Source organism: Helicoverpa armigera, chromosome 13, assembly GCF_030705265.1.
Source record: "Helicoverpa armigera isolate CAAS_96S chromosome 13, ASM3070526v1, whole genome shotgun sequence".
Taxonomy (NCBI): domain Eukaryota; kingdom Metazoa; phylum Arthropoda; class Insecta; order Lepidoptera; family Noctuidae; genus Helicoverpa; species Helicoverpa armigera.
Window position 1 is genome coordinate 11,680,235 of NC_087132.1, and position 18,796 is coordinate 11,699,030.

At 37.8% G+C, this 18,796-nt stretch overlaps 1 protein-coding gene across 8 annotated transcripts in view; it reads left to right on the forward strand.

The window, feature by feature from the left end:
- LOC110381285 (muscle-specific protein 300 kDa) overlaps positions 1 to 18,796 on the forward strand; it is a 187,644-nt gene that overhangs the window by 152,677 nt on the left and 16,171 nt on the right. For all 8 annotated transcript variants that reach the window (XM_064037392.1, XM_064037391.1, XM_064037389.1 and 5 more), the window contains 3 exons: positions 151 to 351; positions 766 to 944; positions 1,500 to 1,626. In XM_064037392.1, the coding sequence (XP_063893462.1) occupies positions 151 to 351; positions 766 to 944; positions 1,500 to 1,626 (507 nt within the window). The remainder of the gene's footprint in view (positions 1 to 150; positions 352 to 765; positions 945 to 1,499; positions 1,627 to 18,796) is intronic.

The following is an 18,796-nucleotide window of genomic DNA, read 5'->3' on the forward strand; positions in this document are numbered from 1 at the left end:
AAGTAATAGTACAGAATCGACATCTTAATTATTACCACATAACCCCAACTACAGTTACGATACATACCTAAATACTCAAATCTACCTAACACCACACATTTCACGTCATTTACTTCTCTATTTCATCCCTATCTCACTTGTGTTCTCCAGGAAACCCACGCCGAGCTAGAAGCAGCTTGCAGCGACCTGAGCAGCCGGCTCCGCTTCAAGCTGTACCTGTGGCGACGCTTCGAGAGGCAGCTCGAGCTGGTGCAGGGCGCCGTGAGGGAAGCTGACTACATGGTGGAACTCCTCACCGTGCAGGGACAAGTGGACTATGATCGCCTGCTGAAGGCCACTGAGAAACTTGAGGTTAGTTCCATTTGCTTATTCGTCTTTAGGTTAATTGATGAAATAAAAACAAAAGCAATCTAATTGGAACTCTATTTAAATCGAAAAATATTTTATGACAAACAATCATCGTGCAAAATATAGTAGCTATACTTGTGACATTTGTAATGCATTGCTAAGCGTCCAAGCTTAGGCGTTCATACTTATTAGCATCAATTTAGTTTTAGTATCACTTTTTGTAAAACTAATGGGACGTGTGTTCAATTGTGGAGCTATGTAAAATAGCTGATGATGAAATAAAAGCAGCAACTTGACCGACTTCATATAGGCTATACATATTGGTATTCACATCGATACACCATAGTTCTTAGTATTTATTGACAGTAGAAGCTTTAACCTATTTACAAATCAATGACCACCCATGTTCTTCACCAGACCCTGAGCGAGTCTCTCTCGCGCCGCAGCGGCGAGTTAGTCGGCGAGCTGAACGCCGCCGCCGAGCCTCTCGAAGCTTCCACCGAGCCGTCCGTGGCCGCCAGCCTGCGCAGAGAGCTGGACGACGCCGCCGCTGCCTACGAGCACACCTGCACTAACCTCAACCAGCTGTGTGACAAGTGAGTTTTATGTACATCTTACTGGGATAGCTGGTAGGGAATTGACAGCCGCCGCCGAGCCTCTCGAAGCTTCCACCGAGCCGTCCGTGGCCGCCAGCCTGCGCAGAGAGCTGGATGACGCCGCGGCTGCCTACGAGCACACCTGCACTAACCTCAACCAGCTGTGTGATAAGTAAGTTTACAGCTGAAATACAAAAACAGATTTAGAATAAAAAATACATTCATCCTAGTGGCTGTGTGGTCCTACCACACCAACAACACTTGGATTTATGACTTAACCAATTTTTAACCTGACAAAATTGTAATAATAATGTTTAGGTAATGTGTAAATTGCTATAGAATTTTCGCAGGCGTTAACTTTTTCTTCAAACGCTGGTAGGTATTCCTGCATTCTCGATTCCTTACAGCAGTTTCACAGTACTTGTCAAACGTTTATGTCGCCCTTACGACTAGCTCGGAAAATCCGCTAGTTTGAAAGTGCTGTTGTACTCACACCTCAAGGCTTTTTACGTCTAAATACAGTAAATTAAATTTATTCTTTATCTTTCCCCCAAGGTATCACAAAGCAGTGGAGCTCTGGAAGCGCTACCGCGACGCGGCGGCCGCCGTGCGCGCGTTCGCCGACTTCCAGGAGCAGCGCATACACGCGCTGCGCCCTGACGACGCGCCAAACACTGCGCAAGTGAGTACATACCTTTACATTGACAGGAGTGTTAGACAAGAGCTTTTACTATAGTCGTAAACGATACCAGAAGAGAAAACAATAATATGGAAATAATAGAATAGACAATGTGTTGGATTTGTTTTAGAATTTTGTGTTTAGCGGAAACAATTTAGGTTTCGAGTATTATCTTGATTTCCAAGCTAAATTAGATTAAAGCATATGTAGGAATGCTACAGTTAAGAGTAGTTTTCAAAATTGTAACCAATCCCAAAAACGGAGAAGGTGACTAAATCAAAAGTTATATATGTATAGGCGTATAGTATTAGGTATTTAATGTGGCATATTTTGCAAATAAAATTACAATTACGTGTAATAACTTCCATCCACAGTAGTCCTAAAATAACAGTTACTTATGCGAAATCATAAAAATGTTTACCAACTTAAAGAGTACTTAGATCCATACTTCTCACAAACTCATTAAGCTAATAACTCTTCAAGCAAACACACTATTTGCTAACTATAGTAGTTAAATAAAACTGCCCATCCCAGATCAATACAGTATACAGTAACCGCGGCTAACCGTGACTCACGCTAACTGACCGCGCCTAACTTAATGGATTACAGGTCGATGGCCGACGGTTTCAGAACTGAAATATTATCACGCCATTCCTTGAAAGGACATATAAATGTCACATGGATATTTAACACGCTGTATTCTGGTAAACTTGTGTAAAATATGTCTGTTTTCAGGACCAATTTGCACGATATTTTTTTGCGAAAGTTCTAGAGATTTTTTTGCTTGAATTCGGGTTATAAACTATTGTTTTTACGTCAAGGGTAAATGATATTACAGGTGTGTGTTAATCTTATTAAAATCCGTTTAGCCGTTTTTGTGTGAATAAATCTGAATCAAATACACTAATTGACAATGGAAATATGAAAACACCGAATTTTTTGATTAATACACAGTGACTTATTTCTACAAGTATTTGCAAAATTTACAAAATATTTTTATTCCTGTATCAGCACTTAGAATTTCTTTCACAGTCGCATAAGTGAGACCGTGCAATGTGACTGAACTATCGTCCGAAAAAACGCACACTCAACAAGAAGGCTTATTTGTATAATAGACGGCAATCTACATACATTTTTTTGCACTTGAGTGTACAATTAGTGAGTGGGCGTAGTCGTATGTCCATTTTTTGTTTACTCTTAGGGGTCTATGTACTGATGTTTGCTGTCTTAAATCATAAAAGTACAATCTGAGAAATCTTCTTCAATTCTAAAGTCGGATTTATAAGACAAAAGTAGGTACATTGTATATTTTGCAAAAAAAAAAAACTTTGGTATCAGTCTCATGCCCAGACGTTCTTAATAAGTTCGTTGTTGAAAAAGCAAATAAAAAAATACAAAATCTTAGTTTTGCATTGTAAATAAGTAAGTACGTAATCAGATTTTCAGTACAAATTAAAACAGCTGCAGTTACCTACATTATTTACGTAATCGCACTTTTATACTCTCAAGGATATTTTGCAGACTTTTTCATTCATTGGATTATGATGTTAATCTTACATTCTAAACAATCATAATATAAAACAAATATTTAAACAGTAAACACATGATCATTACATTTCAGTTTCGCGTAGAAAACCATAAAAATAACCAGATAAATTTTATTTTATTTCCCAACTGTGTTAGGGTCGGCTTCCAGTCTAACAGGATGCAGCTGAGTAGGTACCAGTGTTTTACGAGAAACAAATTCTACTGAATTTATATGATATTCTATCGATATTCATTTCGCACATAACTTCTATCTATAGTGATGGGGTGTACGACCGATCGTACTTGCGGCGCATATCGATAATTGTCACTGCTGCCAAATATGACAGCAATTTATCGCAAGCGGCAAGCGGTGATGTCATTCAGTCAGTCACGCTTTGACATTGAATGCGCAGTCTGATAGTCATGTGTGATAGTGCATCCGTTTTGTTATTGCTGTGATATAACGTTGTTATGTTTAAATTAGGTTTTTCAGTTTTTTTTTTGGAATTATCCGAGAGTGATGCACCTTTTAATCTATCGATATTTTTTATCGATTATTATGAGATTGAAACAAACTCTCAAACAACCCTACTTATATTATGTGTAAAATAAATAAGTGCCTAAACAAATACATAACAATAATATTATACTTACATATACCTACATAGATTTAATGAATTCTGGGAAAGTATCGGCGCGGCATATCACATAGGTACATAACATAATGACCGGGGTTCACACGGGATGTAGGTATTGTAACAACATCAACATAAATATCAACTTCATAATATTCCCTTGTTCCAAAAATGACCTGTAACAAATAGTAGGAAAAAATATAGAAACATCCGAATTATGGGAAGAAGAATGAAAAATAAATATGTTTTCCTTCATGAAAAACTTAAGATATCAGTAAGTTTAAGATTAAATATTATTTTCCTAAAATAACTAGGTATATAACATTTCTCATATCCTCTAAAGCGTTATGTAAAAACAAGACATCTCAAAACTCCGTAGTTTCATTGTTCTGTAATCAAAATGCGTGAACGGGCGGTGCTTGAACCGCTTAAATTGTGTGAAACAGTTACCCAAACCGTCTAACATTTTGCCAAAATATTTTAACTCTAGACCGTTTTATATGATGTAGTAAAATACACCTGAAAATAGTACCGAAATTATGTAAATAATGTTTATTTTTCTACTTCATACTATAATTTATTTTGAGGTAAACAGAAAATAAATTATTTGGCAACGGTTATTTTATTGAGATTTATTGGTTATATTCTTTATAAACGGCTTTTCTCTTTAATATCTAATTCGGGTAGTTTATTAGTCGCGTGCTAAAAACAAATCTAGCGATGCCTAATTTATTGGAAGCACTCCAAAGTTTCAGGTTGAAGTAACTTTATAACAAGTTCTGATAGAAGCCTGAAAAACTTTACATGTAAAATTCAGAAAATAGAAAACGTGCAAAAACCATTTCTAAACAAAATTCGGTGGAATCCAGTTATTTTAATGAGGTATAATGTAGCACTTCGTAGTGCAAAAACATAAGATAAGACGACTTAATGAAGTGAAACTTTATGAACAGTCACAATAAAAGTGCGCTGATAACGCGAGTGATAATACGGCCAGCCAACCGCCAGTCGCCTCGCGGACGTCCGACTCGCGGGACGTCTGCCAAACAAACGAACAAACTCGAAACATTACTCGAATAATCGAATATATTTAATACGAAGTGTCAAATCGATAACCACCAAGGTCACACACGCCGCGTGAAACAATGCTCAAGTTGTTGACTATGCATAATTTCATTTGATCATTAGGCGATAAAAGCACCAACTGCATACAATGTCGACCTTGGGACGCGGCCGTGACTCCATTGTAAGCGATGTTCCAAATTTGTAAAATTTGAATTCCGCATTCGAATTGAATCAACGGTGATGTGATGCTACCATAGAGCTTCAAAAATACCGGGAGTCGTATGTTTATTTGCTAAAATAAATATAAACGAACCAAAACAAATATTTAATCAACTAATTAAGTTAAACTTACCCTCAAATGTATATAAAGTGATTAACGGCATATTTATTTAAATTACGAGCTTAAATTCTACAATCGATTTTTAATTAGTGTTTTAAATCATTAGTGAGTGTATAAATACAGTATGTATTGAATATATTGACGTTTTTATAATTAAGTGTATTTAAAAAGTAGTGCAATGCGAAATGATTGAGTGCCATGATATTGTCAATAGTGAGATATAGTCGTGTTGTTGTGAAGTGATAAGGAATATGTGTCACGGGATCACGGTGTGATTTATTCACAAAGATGTCACTTCAGGAGGTAATCATCAATCATTGTTTAATACACGCTATAGCAAATATTATTTATAAGTTGTACGCTAAAGTCCTTCGGTGTAATCTAATCAGATACAAGATTTATTTATTTAGTACATATTATCGTCATTTTGCGTGCCCTAATTCACATTTTAAGGCGAGCGATCAACATTCTGCCACGTCTAACATTCGTCTCTTCTTCTACCCTCAATGGCATATGCAAACTTTTTGACTCTTTCCTCACAGCTGAAAAATATTCCAATCTCAATTCATAATGTAAAAAATATTTGCCAAAATTAAATGTTATCGATATCTCTGAAACATGACGTTACAACCCTAACTTATATTTAGTTACTGTTCGAAAAAAAAAAACAATTTTAAAATTCGAACCTAGATACATAATGATTTATTTTTGTTTATAGCAAAGGTTCTAGCGTCATACAGTCTAGTCTACAAATTAAATATTTATCAGCAAGCAGGTTTTATAGCTAGTATGAATATCTTCAGTTAAATGCAAAGTTCATTGTAATCTGTGCAAATAGCAGCCGGTGAGATCATCGCACGATCAAGCCAGAGGAAATACGCGACGGTTGTACGGTTAGGTACAATTTGCTGATTGTAGAATGGTTGATGGTTGTTGTTAAGTTGGTTGAGTGCAAAGAGAAGAAATCACTGAAGTTAGTTTATTACGTAAATATAAAAATACACAAAGTTTATAGTTGGCGACTCCTTACTCTATCGTTGCTAAAATTGCACTAAGTTATTTATAATAAACAGTTATAATTATTGTTATGAAATAAAAGAACGTGACGCATCTGCTGCATCAGCAAACGCATGACGTGCATGTACAGTTGAAGACTGTACATCTTGCCACCCCAAAAAGATAATAAAAATACAAGAGAAAAGAAGAGAGAAGGAGAAGCCATCACAAAGCAAGAAATTAATCAAAGTTGAACGCAACGTTTCTTGTTCCCGTTCTGTACGTTCCGCGAGAAGATCCAGGTTGAGGTTCCGATGAAAGGTGATGGCTCGTTGATTCTGTTGCAGCATTTTCCTTCTGACAGTTGTCCTGACATTTGCGGATAATCTGTAGTTCAATGTCATCATGATGTTGTCCATTAGGTAAATTTTGTGGCTGTGTTTTATTCCGGCGGCAACGTTTTCTCCCAAACACCACAAACAGAGTCACCAAAGCAAATGCCACTAGTAGATAGCTGATAGCATATTGATGAACATCATGACTAGAAATTGTTGTTGGTTTTTGATTCTCCTGTTCTATCAGAGTTTCAATCTTGTCAGCGACTCTCTTCACATCTTTGTTTGTTGAAGCATCTTGGAGTGGTCCAACATATCGGTAGGTTAAGTTGACAACCTTGTTTATTGAAGTGTCTAGAATTGAGACTGGTAGCTCATAATCCATCTTCACGGAGCTGCTGTACTGACGGTGAGCATAAATAGTCAAATCCTTGGCCTGCAGCAGACAGTCTTCAGTGATTGCGACTATACTTGTAGTTGTTATGGTGTACGATGTGATGTCACTATCGCAAAGCGTACGTAATGCACATACGTCACAGCAAGTTGCCAACCAGCTGTTCGATGTGTGTAACTGGATCCACTCGTCCTTACACTCCGCGCGCTCGATGTCACACGGCGCGATGTTGTGCTGCGATAGCAGTTTGGCTTCACAGGGTGCGTGCCTACTATGCAGATTGTAGGACGGAACATTCTTACACAAATAGCTGTTTGGATTTTGTTGCAAACATTGCTTCAAATCATCTTCTGTTAAGGAGATAAAAGTATTAGTTTTAAGATTCACAGCAATGTAGTCTGACGATAACCGGACATAAACCGTTGTATTGCTTTTCATAGGTAAGGCTATGGCTTTGTATATTGTGAAGTCAGCATTGGCGACGAGCGGTATGTGAGCTTCAAAGATAAAATACGTGTCTGTCACTCTAGCTTTCACGTTTATTAGTTTGTAAAAATCCTTAATATTGTCCTTATAATTCTCAACTGGCAATGAAACAGTTTTGGGAAGACTTCCGGATATCTCATTAAGGTGCTCGATGAGGTGAACTGGAGTAATCAAATGCACATCCAGATGACCTTGGTAGATGTTGGTTAAAGTGTTGAACAACATTTCTTGAAAGGTTCTTAAGTTGTTGATAAGGAGATATGTTGTGAATGCAGCAGAGTTTATGTATGAAGTGGCTGAGAGTATTTGTATCTCAGACTCAATCGAGGCTAAGTTCAAGTTTGTTTGATTCACAAAGCTGTCAATCAACTTGAACTGGCGCTGTATATTCTCCTCGCTTTTCTTCAAAACATCATTCTCAAGTTTGACAATACTTGTCTGATTTTTTATTAATTCCAATAAGTAGTCTTCGTTGTTCTGGAGAGACTGAATGTCATTTTCGTATTTTTCGGCAAAGCGTTGGTCCAGTATTCCGAATAAACTGTTAGCCAAGTAGCCGACTCCATCGACTAAGCCTCGTTTCATCCTCTGGCTTAGGTGTTTATGTGGGTTTATCAGAATGTAGTTGTAATAGGTGAGAATCTCCATTTCATGTTCTAGCTGTTCTATGGTTGTTCCACAAAGATACAGCTTTGTCTGTTGGCAAACATCTTTCAAATGATTAAAGTAAGATTCAATGCGACGATTTCCTTCCCAGTAGTTTGTTAAATTGTAATACATAATGAGAATCCACTCGCCTTGCATTGTCTGCATTCTGCCGATCTCATCATAATATACGGGCCGCTCAGTTTCTAAGTTTGTTATGTAAGCGCCCGGCACTCGGCGCGTGCCGTCAATGGCGCAATATGATCCCGACATAAATGTAAACAACGATATCATTGTAATTAATAACGTTGAGATACATTTCTGTCCTTTCTTCCGACCTTTGTTCTCTGTAGCTATTTTAGATGCGGTTTGAGAATCATGTTGGGTTTCTGGTTCAATTTCTGTCGCTAGTGGCAGGGGTGACAATTTCACCACAGGACGTTTAATGATTCCAGACTGTGTTTTTATAGTTGTGACGCGAACATAGCCGTCAGCTCCAGGATGAGTCTCTAGGACTCGTCCCAAAGCCCACTTGGCTGGCGGAAGATTGTTGTCCTTCACCAGTACAATGTCGCCTTGTTTGATGTTTGTCGTCGGTTTGTTCCACTTGCTTCGAGATTGCAATGTTGTGAGATATTCATTTGACCAATTTTTCCAGTATTGATGGAACATGTGCTCTATCAGTTGCCATCTACGACGGAGGTCGATGTGGTTTACGTTGTTGTAATCTGATAAGGGCAATGACATCGTTGGGCTTCCTGTGAGAAAATGACCTGGAGTCAGGCAGTGGTTGAACTCCTCCGGATCTTCAGTAAGAGGGCAAAGTGGCCGCGAATTCAGGCAAGCTTCTATCTTTGCCAAGAGCGTTGTAAACTCTTCGTAGGTCAATTTTTGTTCTCCCAACACCCGCCGCAGATGGTGTTTCATCGACTTGACAGCAGCTTCCCACAGCCCACCAGCACTTGGCCAAGCTGGTGCGTTGAAATGCCATTCAACTTCCAGGTCGACAAGCTTGTTCAGCACGTCCGATGTCATAAGCAGTTGTTTGAAGTTAACAAATTCCTGCCTAAGCACCTTTGCAGCACCAACAAAATTGGTACCGCAGTCTGAGTACATGTGCTTGGGGGTACCCCGTCTCGCGCAAAATCTTTGAAACGCGGCAAGAAAAGTTTCGGTGCTAAGATCCGAAACCAGTTCAATATGCACGGCTTTCGTAGCCATACAAATAAAAATGGCAATGTAGCCTTTTGTTGTTCGGACACCTCTGCCTTTACTAAGCTTGACGTCAACGTGTCCTGTAAAGTCAACTCCTGTATGAGTAAAAGGTCGACAAGGTGTTATTCTGTATTGAGGTAAGTCACCCATCACCTGATGGTTTTCGGCCTTGTTAAAGCGATGGCAACGTATGCATTTTCGTAATTCCGCTTTCACAGCTCGATTCCCACTGACAATCCAATATCGCTGCCTGATGTACATCAACGTTAGGCGAGGTCCACCATGTAACGTATTGGTGTGGGCTTGTGCTATCAAAAGTTGAGTGAAGCGTCCTTTATATGGTATGATAATAGGATTCTTCATCTCTGGCGGTAAGACAGAGTTCTTCAGACGGCCTCCTACACGAATAATTCCTGTAGCATCTAAATATGGATTCAGTTTATAAATGGTACTACTCTTGGATACAGTTTCCCCTTGCGTAATTTGTTTGTGTTCAGATTCGAACTCCACTCGCTGCACATGCAGGACTATACTTCTAGTCGCTGCGTTTATTTCGCTTGTTGTTAAGTGCGCGGTGTCGGATTTCGTCTTGTTGCGCATGTTTGTAATAAAGCGTTGAATCCACGCGATGACTCGAGTTATTCGTGTCAATGAACTACATTTATTCAATAATGTAGTTATTAAATGTTCATTTTGATGCGTTGAAATAGCTGTTTTGATGCAATAGGTACATCCTATATTGGTTGTATATACGCAGAGACTGTCTTCCGAGTTTTGTTGTTCAGTCAAAAAGTCAGGTCCTTGCCACCATAAGTTGAAGTTGAGTAGTTTAGTTGGCAAGAGCCCTCTTGAAGCACAGTCTGCTGGATTCTGTTCTGATCTTACATAATGCCATTCGTTTGCAGGAATTATGCGCTTGATCTTCGTGACTCGATTCGTGACATACGCTTCCCATCTTGTAGCGTCGCCCTGAATCCATGCCAATACAACTTGCGAGTCTGACCAGGCTTGGACGGAGATATCATATTCCACAAATGCTTCCTTGGTTTTCGCCATCAGATTTGCCAATAGTTGCGCAGCACAGAGTTCAAGACGAGGCAGTGTAAGTTTTTGTGACATGGGTGCAACCCTTGTCTTGGCTGTTAGTAATGTTATGACGGGGAGGTTGTGTTCGTTCAGCACTCGACTGTAAATTACACAGGCGTAAGCTTTCTCGCTTGCATCACAAAAGCCAAGAAGTTCAACTCGGTTTTGCGTACCGCGAATCCATCTGTTTAGTGACATGTTTTGAATACTAGATAGATCTGTCTTAAGTTTCTTCCATTCGGCTTCAATGTCACAGGGAACTTCGTCATCCCACGCTAGTTTGCTCATCCAGACCCTTTGGAAGAGTAATTTTGCTGTTACTGTTACAGGTGACAGCCAACCCAGCGGATCATAAAACTTTGAGATGTCGGAGAGCAAAGATCTTTTCGTTTGACGCTTGTGGTATGTCACTGGCCAACTAAAGTGAAAAGTATCACTGCTCGGATTCCAGGTGAGACCTAATGTTTTGGAAGGTTCGTCGTTTTTGAAATCAAAAGTTTGTTTGCTCGAAATTTGTTCTTCACTCAGGTTCTCGAGTAATTTTGGGTCATTGGCTGTCCATTTTCGCAAGTTCATGCCTGCTCCTTTCAGTAGCTGAATCAGCGTTTGTTGCAAGTGTTGTGCCTCTAGGATGTTGTTGTGGCCTGCGATGACGTCATCCATGTAACAGCATGTAGTAAGTGTTCGAGCTGCCTCAGGATATTTGTAGCCATCGTCACTAGCAAGTTGTTGTAGCGTACGCATAGCAAGCCATGGCGCAGCCTTGGTACCATACGTCACTGTGCATAGTTGATATTCCTGCAGATTTTCCGCAGGTGAGTCTCGCCAGATTATCCTCTGCAAGTGCTGCTGATCCTCGGAAAGCCAAAGGCAACGGAACATCTTCTCAACATCCGTGGTAAAAGCATATCTATATGTTCGCCACTTAAGGATGAGACTTTGGATGTCCTTTTGTAGGTTTGCGCCCTTTTCCATTAAGTTGTTCAAGCTGTAGCCGCTAGAAGTCTTCTGCGAAGCGTTGAAAACAACTCTCAATTTTGTTGTTAATGCGTTTTCTCTAAGGACACCGTGATGAGGTAAATAGTATGTTTCCGATGACACACTCGGCGCAGGTTTCATATGACCGAGATCCGCATATTCATGGATAAATTGTTTATACATAGCTTGCAGTTTACTGTTTTTGTTTAAGCGCTTTTCTAACTGTAAATATTGTGATATGGCTATCGATTTTGAACAACCCAATTTACTTTTATAATTGGGAGTGAGCGGCATTTTCACAATATATTTTCCATCTTCGGCACGTTCAACAGTTTCTCTGTAAAACTGTTCACAGTGGTCGTCCGTGGATGTATCCTGACTGGTGGGAATGTCTTCAGTTTCCCAAAATTTTGTAATCTCTTTTAAGTTGATAACAGCAGCGTGACAACTCAAAGTCTTCATCTTACCACATAGAATCCATCCTATGTGCGTTTGTTGCGCAACAGGAGCTTGTTCGCTTCCTTTCAGTACACCATCTAAGATGATATTTGAGTAGACTTCAGCTCCTAATATGAGATCGATTTGACGTGAGACGTTGTATTCCGGATCTGCTAGTTTTAAGTTTTCTAGATGCGGCCATACAGTTTTCTTGAAAGTTGTGGTTGGTAAGTTGTTTGTCAATTTCTTCATAATAAGGGCTTGAGTTTCGAAAGTGTAATTGGAGTGAATGGATTTACAGTTCAGATGAAGTTGTCCTCTGCAATCTCCGGAAACAGTTCCAACGCCTGTGACGCTTACGTTGATCCTTTTGCGTGGAAGGCGCAATATTTGTGCGGCGTTCTCTGTGATCAAGTTAACTTGAGACCCTTGATCAAGTAGGGCTCTCAGTGTGACGTAAGTGCCGTCACTTGCCCGTATGTGCAGTTGGACTGTGGTTAATAAAACTTCCGTATCGCTGTTGGATAAGTGGTTGGATGTTTGCGATTGAGTTGATGTTGACGGATATTGTCCTTTGCTAATCTTAGGTAAAGTTGTTGGTTTTCTTTCAAAATTGTGCAATAACGTGTGGTGTTTCAAATTACATTCCCTACAAGTTTTCGTTGATTTGCATTCTTGATCGCCGTGACTGTATAAACAGTTCTTGCAGAGTTGCAATTTTGAAACGGTGTCATTCCGTTTAGGCACTTCCAACTCAAGAAATTTATCGCAATTCCTCAGCACGTGACTTCCTTTGCAATGTGGGCACTTTCCGAATGACGCATGAAAGTTGCTTGATCTAGCAAATCGATAATTAGTATTCTTCACCGGGGTTTGCTTGTTAACGTTATATGTTGAGGGTTTTTCTGGACCTGTTGAGTTTCCCTTTTTTGCGGACTTCATTGTTTCATAAGCCATAAATTGGGTTTCGATGAAATACAGAAAATCCTGCAAATTCTGAAGTTCCCTATGGTCTTGCAGCTCCTTCATGTAGTCACTCATGGTTCTCGAGTCCAGTTTCTGAGTCATGATGTGCACAATGATCGGATCCCAGGAAGATGTATCAATGCCAATGTTAGAGATGCCGTTCAAACACTCTGTGATGACATCGTGCATCTTTTTCATGTTGAATGCATCTGGTTGTTGTATGACAGGAAGATTCAACATAGTGTTCATGTAAGCAGTAAATTGCAAGCGGCGATTGTCGTAACGCTGAGTCAATATTTCCCAGCAGGACTTGTAGTTCTCGGCGCTGATGGTAAGATGCTGCACCAAGCGTTCCGCTTCACCCCGAAGTTTGGTTTTGAGATGTTGCATTTTCTGCGCGTTATTGATCACTGGATTCTTATGTATGGTTTCTAAGAACAAATCCTTGAAAGAAATCCATTGAACATAGTTACCTGAGAATTCTGGTAGCTCGATCTTTGGTGCTGACTTCTGATAGTGAGCCGTCGACCAAATCTTCGAATTTAGTTTGTTCTTGAGTTCATCGTACTTCTGTTCAACGTCCGCGAACATCTTGTAGTACTGTTCATTCGATCCTTTCAATAGAAAGTCTATCTCCCAGTGAAGTTTATCGATTGGTTCCCACTTTGATTTCAAAGTACTTAAATGGTCATTTAATTCCCATTGTTCTGAAATAGACACCTTGTTAGTTTTGGTTATGGTACGGTGTATGGCGTTGAAATTACATTCTTGTTTGTTCAGTAAAAGTTGTAATTTGTTATCTGCCTCCTCCACAGATAAGTCATCAGAGGTGCCTGTTAAGTCAAACTGAACCCTCTGTTTTTGTTCCTGCAATTCCACTAACCTGTTAGTTATGTCCGTCTTAGTTGCTAAATACATCTCTTTCGTTCTGTTGTAGACATCGTCGTTGAAGTAGTTGATGTTCTTATCTTCTAGTTCTAGCACCAACATAGCATGTCTGCTATCGAAATCCGTCCATTGATTGTCTAGCGAAGATAGTCTTTTGTTCAGGTAATCTACCGTTTTCCTAGTTGAGGCATCCTTGCGATAGTTAACGCACAAGGTTTTGATATTGTCGAAGCATGTTGACTGGAGCTCTAGTTTGTCCATCTTCACACTTCTAATAGTTAAAGTTGTTGTTGAAGTTGACCGGTCTCAGCACGTAGTTTACTGCGTCCGGTAGTCGTTGAACTACGAAGAACACTGAGTTGTTTTCAGTTGTCCAAAGCAGTTACAAGTTGACTGCGTAGTGTGTCCACAGTCTCTGTGCTCTAGTGCTCTCTCTACAGTATATGCGCCTTCTCAATACAACTGGGGATTCTCGCTTCTGAGAGGCCAGCTGCACCGATTCGCTACCGTATTAAGAGACACATCCGGCTCGAAGGACCAAAAAAATGTACGGTTAGGTACAATTTGCTGATTGTAGAATGGTTGATGGTTGTTGTTAAGTTGGTTGAGTGCAAAGAGAAGAAATCACTGAAGTTAGTTTATTACGTAAATATAAAAATACACAAAGTTTATAGTTGGCGACTCCTTACTCTATCGTTGCTAAAATTGCACTAAGTTATTTATAATAAACAGTTATAATTATTGTTATGAAATAAAAGAACGTGACGCATCTGCTGCATCAGCAAACGCATGACGTGCATGTACAGTTGAAGACTGTACAAAAATATTAGCTGCTAATATTTCTAATATAATTTTCAGTCTAAAAATAATATAACTAAGTACTAGAGTATGAGAATAACAGGATAACTGCGGATGTAGAACTATAAAGGGAACGATAGTTCCGCTGTGGATAGAGGGAGATGTCCTATTTGGGAGCTCTGTCTCTTTTTAAAGGGGTCAATCATGAGGTCGTTATTGCTACGAGTAGTTTATGATGAAAACCTTTTTTTGTAAACCAAATATTGTTATAAAATACTAGCCGATTTTCCCCCATTTACAAAAAATATATCTATAGCTATTGTTATTCGGGAAGAATATAGCTTTCCAAGAGTAAAAGATTTTTTCAAATCTGTAGTTTCAGTGCTTTTAGGGTACCTACAAACAAAAAACATTTCTCTTTATTATATTAATACAAATATAATTTACATCATGCACCACATAATATTATTGAAGTTTTATCCTGTTTTCCTCATAGTTAACTTTTGGGTACAGTTATTTATAAACGTGACTATGTAATCTTACCTCACGGGTACATTTAGTACTTATTGCGTCATAAGTACATAATAATGTAGGTTAAGGATTTCAATAGTGCATAAAAAGTGACAGGTTTAACCCGAAACGGTTACTAGCTCTAACAAGAACTATTAAGTACTAGCTTCTTCCATTGGTTTCTCCCGCATCCCGTGGAAACCTCTGCACGAACCCGGATAAAAAGTAGCCTATAGCCTTCCTCGATAAATGGGCTATCTAACACTGAAAGAATTTTTCAAATCGGACCAGTAGTTCCTGAGATTAGCGCGTTCAACCAAACAAACTCTTCAGCTTTATAATATTAGTATAGATTCTTTGGTTTACTGTTTTTCATTTTCACAGTAATAATAGACTTGCAATGAGCTAATATTTCCATCTGATAAAGAGCCTTGAATACTCAATGGGTATTAAAACTTATCAGCGTGTATCTCAGATGAACAAAGTAATAGGTATTTTGTATTATAATAGTATAACTGGCGTTTAAAATCGTTTAAAATGGCACGTGCGATTTTAAACGCATTCCAAGGAAATTCGTTGTAGTTTCTAATCTTAAAAAAAAAGAATAACGAGAATAAAAAAAAAATCTGTATATTTAATAACATTTCTATCCTGCTTTAAGTAACCAAGTAAATATTTTTTTAGTTACAATAACACTAGAAATCCATGAACACAAATAACTGTAAATTCAGTTTTTCTCAACACCTTCAAAGACAGCTTTAAAAAAAATATTGATACTTATTTACCTCATCTCTAGTAACAATTAAGCTAAGTTCGGTTAATTTGTCAGAACAATCCCAAGGTTATGGTTTGTGGCACCAAATTATATCTGCAGTAGCAATTAGCATGTTTTCGTGGTCACAGACTTGCTACGAAGGAAATTTGTTCAAAAACTAATTGAATTTTAAGCTTCTTCTTTAATTAAGCTGGCAATGTGACAAGGAAAGTTTTAGGGAATTTAGAATGAACTTTCTATTTTCAGTATTCATTTTAGTAGCTATTTTACTCATTCATATGTGTATATTTGTACTATCTTACTTTTGAACTAGCCCTAAAACAAATTAAAAAATACAATTTAAACTGGTTCTTAAATAATTTAGCAAAATTGTAGCCAATTTGATACTTCTGTATCAATTATCTAGACTTTCCCATAAACATGATTAATTCTAATCGTATAATAAATACACGCGTGTTCAAGCTATTCGAAGTTTTCAAAGTCAAACATAATTAAAAACAAACATTAGTGGCGATGCCATTGCGATTATAGCAAAGCTAACTTGTCAAGGACAGTATCCTGTAGCTCTATGAACGTCTAGACACGGCATGAGAAAGTAGCACAGTTACGTCACTTTATATCAAAGTTGTTGCACGACCGTTGCACTTCAGTTGTTGATTGCAGAAACGTGAATCAATATTTTTGGTTAAATTGTTTGTTGGATAATCTCTAAATTATACTGTCAACCTGTTCGTGATTGTTTTGAACGAAATAATATTTTATTCATAGTCGTAAATATTATTCAATATAACGCGGTTTCATCGTAAGTAACCGGTAAATAGGTTGTTTTGCCACGACACGTTATTAAATTAGTTTTTTTTTTTAACTTAATTTACTTAATTCGACGGCTTATTTTGTTTTGCTATAAATATTTATAATGAAGTTCATAAATCATGTTTGTTTTTTTTTATGTTATCGATAACTCGGCGCTACAAAAATAATTAAATTAGGATTGATATAATATTGATAATGTTTACAAAATTCTTTTAAATATACATACATACATAAATACTGAAGGTTAGGCACTTATTATATTTAGAGTCCATTAACACTTAAGCAGTAAACCTACCAAAATAATGCCTGGATTTTGTTAGAAATAAATAAAAATATTGTATCCTGGCTACAGTTGACTAGTTCTAAAATAAATCGACGACGTTAGTAACAAAAACGGATAAACCTTTTCCGTTTCTGATATCGTCATATTTATTATTTTACCTAATTAAACAATTTTTATCAGTAGGTACCCACCCACAGTATTCCTATTTGTATTAACTTGCTAATTATGCATTGTAGGTAGGTACGTAGGTATATTTGTTTGTTCGTAATGTAGGTCGATTTTACCATTTTGAATAGTTAGCACATTTAGACAAACGCGTGTTAATGTAGGGTACTCTATCGAACTCTAGAGGTACCTATCATAAAAGTGCTGATTTTCGTTTTTCAAGAACAAGTATGTTACAAAATGGCATTGTCTTGTAAATTAGATAGGTATTGTCTAAGTCTGAAAGAATGCGTAAGAACTATTTTTAGACTTTGCATTAGTTATTCGTCTTATGTATTTGCAGTTTAACTTTATGTTTTTCTGTATTTAAAGAACATTTGAAAACGATTTATTTTGACTGATTTGAAATGTAGGAAGTAATTAAATGTATCCAAATATTCTACACAACCAAACGCAGCCATCCATTTAAAGCTGTGTGGTTAAATTCTTCTGCCTACGCGCATTGCATATAAATCCCGCGATCCGAGCTTCACCGAATCATATTTTGACAGCGAATCGTCTGCAAGATGACGCAAGAGGCGCGAAAAGTAAGCAAGCATCGCCATTGGTTAGCGATGCGTTCTAATTTTGAAATGTATTAATAAACACCGAAATCCTCCGAAGGTTACTTCTCAAATTGTTTGCTTGTATTTAAAGTTGACGTAAGCATGCAGTTTACACTCGAAAGAAAACGAAAGATTAAAATATATTTTATAACCAAGAAATCAACAATCAATTTTAATCTACCACGAATTCTGCTATCTAAATCATTCTTTAAATATAAACTCTCATTTTAAAATCTGACAACCATGTCCTATCAATTAAACGGGCTATTACTGATAGTTTTTAGGCAGTAAGCCAGAACTGACCACCTGTGGACTCTTTTCATCTAGGTACTACTAATTACTACTCAAGCTTAACCGTGCCAACGTGATCTGTCACTACTTAGAAAAGCTAAGATTTCTCAACACCATAATAAGGAAGAGGCGTAGACGATTAATATGTTTTTTATACATATTAAGTGAGCCGATATGCTTAATATGTATAAAAACTGGACTGTGGCAAGTTAGTAATGCTTATAAAGGTTTATTTATTGCTTTGTGGAATCAAGATGGGCTGGTAACCTAGTAGAAACATTGCGACCTTCCTTCAAATGTTCTCTAGCTGCTTTTGGTCCATGAATGCTCTTAGGAATTCATCATAAAAGTGTGAATTGATTTTGAAGTTTTGGCTCTGTAATAAAATTAGCGTAGTCTATTCCATTGAATTTAGTCTGACTCATCTTTTATCTTGACTGACTGCTTACTTCATAAGTAGCCACAAAAAAGCGTTCACAATTACGAAACGAGACCGTTATGATTTTAGAACCTGAACCTTGGGAAGTTGAGAGAAAAATTGCTGTTTACAACCGAAACGGTTTCGCACTAAGTTAAAGTAAGCTATAAATAACCAGCACAGATCGTTAAGTGAGGACATAAATCTGTACTTGGACAGTAGTTCTCAGAATTACGGCACTTTACCTTTGCTTGTTGTGACAATATTAACCTGAAAAGGTGTTTTTGAACTTGAGCACCTACCTAAATAAAGAATTTTGACAAGACAAGCAAAATAAGTACAAGTCATTTCGTAAAATGTATTCAAAGTCCAAAAACAAGTGCATTTGGGATTGTACGCAGAATAAAATTGCATTGTTTTATTTATGCCAAAGAAATAAAGTAGGTAAACACGTAGGGATTATCAGTGTGCATACAAACGCTGTGTTAATTAATTAAACTTAGCCAAGACAGAAACCGGTT